The sequence below is a fragment of the Homarus americanus genome, unplaced genomic scaffold (assembly GCF_018991925.1).
Source record: "Homarus americanus isolate GMGI-L3 unplaced genomic scaffold, GMGI_Hamer_2.0 scaffold59495, whole genome shotgun sequence".
Lineage (NCBI taxonomy): Eukaryota > Metazoa > Arthropoda > Malacostraca > Decapoda > Nephropidae > Homarus > Homarus americanus.
The window spans coordinates 1,673,345-1,679,925 of record NW_024732415.1 but is presented as its reverse complement, the minus strand read 5'-3'; the positions used below and the strand labels follow the sequence as shown (position 1 = coordinate 1,679,925).

Below are 6,581 nucleotides of genomic sequence, written 5' to 3'. Positions count from 1 at the left end.
CTTACCCCCTCACTATCCTACCTCCTTTTCTTCCCACATTCCACTCCTGCCCTTTTGCCCTCTCCACATCCCCTGCCCATTATGCATCCCCCTCCACTCTCCCCTCTCCCCCCCTTATAACAGTAAACTCACTTACATAAGAACACGTTTCCTCATCTCTCTGTAATATTCGTCTGTCTTCCTCGTGTTTGCTTCCTCTATCCGTTCTCCTCTTCCTTTATCCCTTATTATCATTCACTTAGTTTAATAATAATAAAAAATAGTAATAATAATAATAATAATAATAATAATAATAATAATAATAATAATAATAATAATAATAATAATAATAATAACAATAATAATAATAATAATAATAATAATAATGTTGTTGTTGTTGTTGTTGTTGTTGTTGTTGTTGTTGTTGTTGTCGTTGTTGGGTAAAAATATATATGAATGAAACAAATAAAAGTCTAAAGGAAAAAAAATACGACAAGTCCAACACAGGAACTGGGAAACAATGTCTCTGTACCCAGGATTTAATTTACCCAGGGAACTAAAACCAACGGGGCACCCTAATTGGCACCTTAACTAGGGGTAACAGGTGAGGCTGGCACTTAATGAGATAACAGGTAGAACAAAGACCCGGAAGGTGGAGGAAAGAATAGAGAGTAGGAGACAGTGATAAGGAAGATATATAATGGAAGGATGTGAATGATTGAAGGAGGGGAAGGATGATGATGATGATGGTGATGGTGGTGGTGATGGTGGTGGTGATGGTGGTGGTGATGGTGGTGGTGATGGTGGTGATGATGGTGGTGATGGTGGTGGTGATGGTGGTGATGGGGCCTACCTGGATGATGATGTATTCGCTGATGTTGTTGTTATTTATTTGTTGTTGTTGTTGTTGTTGTTGTTGTTGTTGTTGTTGTTGTTGTTGTTGTTGTTGTTGTTGTTGTTTTTGTTGTTGTTGTTCTTCTTCTTATTATTATTATTATTATTATTATTATTATTATTATTATTATTATTATTATTATTATTTCGAGATAATTTGGGGTTTGATTAACTCTCTCTCTCTCTCTCTCTCTCTCTCCTCGTCCTTACATCCTTACATCTTACTCGTTTCTCCCTTCCTCCCTCCCTCCCTGATTCTCTCTCTTCCTCCTCTCCTTATCTCCCTCCCTCTCTTCCTCCTTCCCTCCCACTCTCTTCCTTCCCTCTCTGGTTAAAACATCTCAAGATAAACTAGTCATCAAAGAAATAGCCATCATAAGGGCCATTAAACATAACTAACGAGGTAATTCCACTAGAGAACGAGAACTAACACCATTTACTTCCATCAGTCATTCCTTTCACCGTGTACAGTACAGTGTCGCCAACGCTGAGAGGAGGTGAGGCGCTCGCTTAGTAAGTGTCGCCAACGCTGAGGGTTCGTGTAGGGTCAAATGCGAAAATCCGATGAAATAAAAATCCGGATTCACTCTTGTGTATATGAATTTGTCACTCGTGGAGAATTTATATAACTGAACGAGTGAAATTACTTAACTTCGTTGTATAAAGTGAATTCTAAGTATGATGAGATACTTAAGGGTGATTTATTATCTGTAGTGATGGGTTTACTTATACAATGGAAGTGAGTGTGTTGGTAACTCTGAATTTCATTGTATTTTTTGTTCTTTATTTTTTTTTTTACTTTTTTTTTATTTATGTAATATATTCATTTTGTCCATTACCGTACCTCGTAATCACCCACCAATACCCCTAATCACCCACCAATACCCCTAATCACCCACTAACACCCCCCTAATCACCCACCCCCCGCACTACCTCCCCATTCCCTAATCAGCAGCACCATCACCTACGCTTCATGCATTACCAATTAACTGGTATAAAAAAAAACAGTCACTTTCCCCTTACAGTTTGAAAGATGATTGTTGTTGTTGTTGTTGTTGTTGTTTTTGTTGTTATTATTGTTGTTGTTGTTGTTGTTTTTGTTATTATTGTTATTGTTGTTGTTGTTTTGTCTTTGTTGGGGGTTAAGGAACAATTGAAAAGAGAGAGAGAGTGTGTATGTGTGTGTGTGTGTGTGTGTGTGTGTGTGTGTGTGTGTGTCTGTGTGTGTGTCTGTGTGTGTCTGTGTGTACGCGCGCGCTTAATGACCTATTAATGTTGCTGAGTCATCAGTCGTTGTTTTCGTCTTGTGGTCAATATTTCATTCTCCTTTCACCTCTTCCCTCCCTGCAACACTACACACACCTGCCGTCTGTCCTACAACACTACACACACCTGCCCTCTCTCCTACAACACTACACACACCTGCCCTCAGTCCTACAACACTACACACACCTGCCCTCTGTCCTACAACACTACACACACCTGCTACGACCTTCCTTCTGTCCTGCAACACTACACACACGTGCTATAACCATGGCTCTATCTTGCAGTACTACACACACACCTGCCTTACTAATCTTTCCACAACTGCAACACTACACACACACACACACACCAGCACAAACTACTGTATCTTCTATAACTACAACACTGCACACACCTGCACACACCTGCCCACACCTACCTAAGCACACAACTACCTGTACCCCATACACCTACTACATAACTAAACCTTCTTAATATATTTTTTTCAAGTTAATATTCTCAAAGTTTTAAAATAATACCTTTTTCACTATGTTAAATTTCTTCTAAGTTATTTTTTGTGTTATATATCGTTTAATTTATATTTCTATGTTATTTCTGTGGGTTTTTTTTTCCTGTATTGTAGTTTAAATATTCATATATATATTTTGGGAGATAATTTATTTACGTGTATATGAATATTTGTTTCTGTTAAATAGATATTGAGTTAGGTTCGTTACCCACCTTTCCCCCACCCCACGCCCACACCCCCACCCTTCCTCACCCACACCCCACCCATAGCTCCTCACCCCCCATGCCCCATACCCATCCATACCCCTACTAAGGTCATGGTCAATGGCAAAAGGGTAATGACCTCCCCTGTTGCTGGATCCTACCCGTGTGCCGTAAGGGGGGTGGGGGTAGAGAAGAAGGTGGGAAGAGACATAGGAGGAGGTGGGGGAGGTGGGGGAGGTGGGGGGACTCGCTCGTAGCAACTTGAACCTGGGAATTCCTAATCGTCCCTCTGGTCTAGGAGGAGGAGAGGGAGGGGGAAGGAAAGGCCGGAGGAGGAAGGTAGGTGGGAGAGAGAGAGAGAGAGAGGGAGAAAGAGGAGAATGTCACAAAACAGAAGAGAGAAGCACCACAGATAAAGGTGGAAAACAGGAAGAATATTAAGAGGAGGAGGAGGAGGAGGAGGAAGAGGAAGTGTACTGCTGGCAAGTTCAAGGGTACACAGAGGTTGGTCACTAAAAATACTAATTCGTGCCCCGCCAGGTCCTCGTATCCCGTCAAGTCCTCGTGCCCCGCCAGGTCCTCGTACCCAGCCAGGTCCTCGTACCCTGCCAGGTCCTCGTACCCCGCCAGGTCCTCGTACCCCGTCAAGTCCTCGTATCCCGTCAGGTCCTCGTACCCAGCCAGGTCCTCGTACCCTGCCAGGTCCTCGTACCCTGCCAGGTCCTCGTACCCAGCCAGGTCCTCGTACCCTGCCAGGTCCTCGTACCCCGTCAAGTCCTCGTATCCCGTCAGGTCCTCGTACCCCGCCAGGTCTTTGTACCCACCTGGTCCTCGTACCCCGCCAGGTCCTTGTACCCGCCAGGTCCTCGTACCGCCAGGTCCTCGTACCCCGCCGGTCCTCGTACCCCGCCAGGTCCTCATGCCCCAGGTCCGTACCCCGGTCCTCGTACCCCTCAGGTCCTCGTACCCGCCAGGTCCTTCCCCTCAGGTCTTTGTACCCCCCAGGTCTCATGCCCCGCCAGTTGTACCCCGCCAGGTCCTCGTACCCCCGCCAGGTCCTCATGCCCGCCAGGTCTTTGCACCCCGCCAGGTCCTCGTACCCCGCCAGGTCTCGCCCCGCCAGGTCCTCGCACCGCCAGGTCTCTGCCCCGCCAGGTCTCGTACCCTGCCAGGTCCTCGTACCCCGCAGGTCTTTGTACCCCGCCAGGTCCTCGTACCCGCCAGGTCCTCATACCCTGCAGGTCCTCGTACCCCGCCAGGTCTCGTACCCTGCCAGGTCCTCGTACCCGCCAGGTCTTCGTACCCGCCAGGTCTTTGTACTGCCAGGTCCTCGTACCCTGCCAGGTCCTCGTACCCCGCCAGGTCCTCGTACCCCGCCAGGTCTCATACCCCGCCAGGTCTTTGACCCGCCAGGTCCTCGTACCCCGCAGGTCCTCATACCGCCAGGTCCTCATGCCCCGCCAGGTCTCGTACCCCGCCAGGTCCTCGTACCCCGCCAGGTCTCATGCCCTGCCAGGTCCTCATCACCCCTCAGGTCCTCATGCCGCCAGGTCCTCATGCCACGCCAGGTCCTCGTACCCCGCCAGGTCTTTGTACCCCACCTGGTCTCTGTACACCAGGTCTCGTGCCCCGCAGATCTTTGTACCCCGCCAGGTCCTCATGCCCCGCCAGGTCCTCGTACCCGCCAGTCCTCATGCCCGCCAGGTCTCGCACCCCGCCAGGTCCTCGTACCCCGCCAGGTCCTCGTACCCGCCAGGTCTTTGTACCCACCTGGTCTCATGCCCGCCAGGTCCTCATGCCCCCGCCAGGTCCTCGTACCCCGCCAGGTCTTTGTACCCGCCAGGTCGTACCCCGCCAGGTCCTCATACCCCGCCAGGTCCTCGTGCCCCGTCAGGTCTTTGTACCCGCCAGGTCCTCGTACCCCGCCAGGTCCTCATGCCCGCCAGGTCTTCGTACCCCGCCAGGTCCTCATGCCCGCCAGGTCCTCGTGCCTGCCAGGTCCTCGTACCCGCCAGGTCCTCGTACCCCGCCAGGTCCTTGTACCCCGCCAGGTTCTCGCGCCCCTGCCAGGTCCTCGTACCCCGCCAGGTCTCGTACCCCGCCAGGTCCTCGTACCTACCAGGTCCTCGTACCCTGCCAGGTCCTCGTACCCCGCCAGGTCCTCATGCCCAGGTCCTCATGCACCGCAGGTCTCGTACCCCAGGTCCTCGTACCCCGCCAGGTCTTTGTACCCCGCCAGGTCCTCGGCCTCCTGCCAGGTCCTCGTACCCGCCAGGTCCTCATCCCGCCAGGTCCCTCGTACCCCTCCAGGTCCTCGTACCCGCCAGGTCTTTGTACCCCGCCAGGTCCTCGTACCCGCCAGGTCTTTGTACCCCTGGTCTCTGCCAGTCCTCGTACCCGCCAGGTCCTCGTGCCCCGTCAGGTCTTTATACCCCGCCAGGTCTCGCACCTGCCAGGTCCTCGTATCACCAGGTCCTCGTACCCCGCCAGGTCCTCATGCCCCGCCAGGTCCTCGTACCCCGCCAGGTCCTCGTACCCTGCCAGGTCCCTCGTACCCCGCCAGGTCTTTGTACCCCACCTGGTCCTCGTACCCCCGCCAGGTCCTCGTACCCCGCCAGGTCCTCGTACCCCGTCAGGTCTTTGTACCCGCCAGGTCCTCGTGCCCCACCAGGTCCTCGTACCCGCCAGGTCCTCATGCCCGCCAGGTCCTCGTACCCGCCAGGTCCTCGTACCCTGCCAGGTCCTCGTACCCCGCCAGGTCCTCATGCCCCGCAGGTCTTTGTACCCGCCAGGTCCTCGTGCCCCGCCAGGTCCTCGTACCCCGCCAGGTCCTCATGCCCCGCCAGGTCCTCGTACCCCGCCAGGTCTTTGTACCCACCTGGTCCTCGTGCCCGCCAGGTCCTCGTACCCCGCCAGGTCCTCATCACCCCGCCAGGTCCTCATGCCCCGCCAGGTCCTCATGCCGCCAGGTCCTCGTACCCCGCCAGGTCCTCATGCCCGCCAGGTCCTCATGCCCGGGTCCTCGTATCCCGCCAGGTCCTCGTACCCCGCCAGGTCCTCGTACCCCGCCAGGTCCTCGTACCCCGCCAGGTCCTCGTACCCCGCCAGGTCCTCGTACCCCGCCAGGTCCTCGTACCCCGCCAGGTCCTCGTACCCCGCCAGGTCCTCGTACCCCGCCAGGTCTCGTACCCCGCCAGGTCCTCGTACCCCGCCAGGTCCTCGTACCCCGCCAGGTCCTCGTACCCCGCCAGGTCCTCGTACCCCGCCAGGTCTTCATGCCCTGCTAGGTAAATTAATTTGGTCATTATTTGGTTATATGAAAATTATAGACAGATTGATAGACAGACGTAAACAAACAGATAGACAGACAGACAGACAGACAGACAGACAGACAGACAGAGGCAGAATATGAGGAAGAAAAAAGAAGAAGAATAGTAATAATAATGAAATAATAATAATAATGATAAGAAAAGTAAAGAGGCAGAAACACAAAACTTCAGAGGACTCCCACCTTGAGGGATTCACCAAAACATAACTCAGACAACATCCGGCCCAGCACCACCCACCAGAAACCCCGCCACGGTCAGTACCTTTCGAGACAGTGTCCGTCTTCTTCTTCTTCTTCTTCTTCTTCCTTATGTCTCTTTCCTCCTTCTCCACCATATCTTCTTCCTCCTCCTCTTCCTCCTCCTTCTTCCTCTCATCTTCCTTATCTTCCCTTTCCTTTTCTT

At 52.2% G+C, this 6,581-nt stretch overlaps 2 protein-coding genes across 2 annotated transcripts; both read left to right on the top strand.

Moving 5' to 3' along the window:
• The first annotated feature begins 3,769 nt into the window (after nucleotides 1–3,769).
• On the top strand, nucleotides 3,770–4,255 carry LOC121868497 (vegetative cell wall protein gp1-like). Its single transcript, XM_042369161.1, has one exon. The coding sequence runs from the start codon at nucleotides 3,770–3,772 to the stop codon at nucleotides 4,253–4,255; it is 486 nt and encodes a 161-aa protein (XP_042225095.1).
• A 47-nt stretch (nucleotides 4,256–4,302) lies between these two features.
• LOC121868496 (basic proline-rich protein-like) lies at nucleotides 4,303–6,141 on the top strand. The gene has a single exon (XM_042369160.1). It carries the CDS (start codon nucleotides 4,303–4,305, stop codon nucleotides 6,139–6,141), a length of 1,839 nt encoding a protein of 612 aa, XP_042225094.1.
• The last annotated feature ends 440 nt before the right edge of the window (nucleotides 6,142–6,581 follow it).

What these genes read in the sequence shown, in the direction of transcription:
- LOC121868497 (XM_042369161.1), top strand. Translation starts at nt 3,770, where the DNA reads ATGCCCCAGGTCCGTACCCCGGTCCTCGTACCCCTCAGGTCCTCGTAC.
- LOC121868496 (XM_042369160.1), top strand. Translation starts at nt 4,303, where the DNA reads ATGCCCCGCCAGGTCTCGTACCCCGCCAGGTCCTCGTACCCCGCCAGG.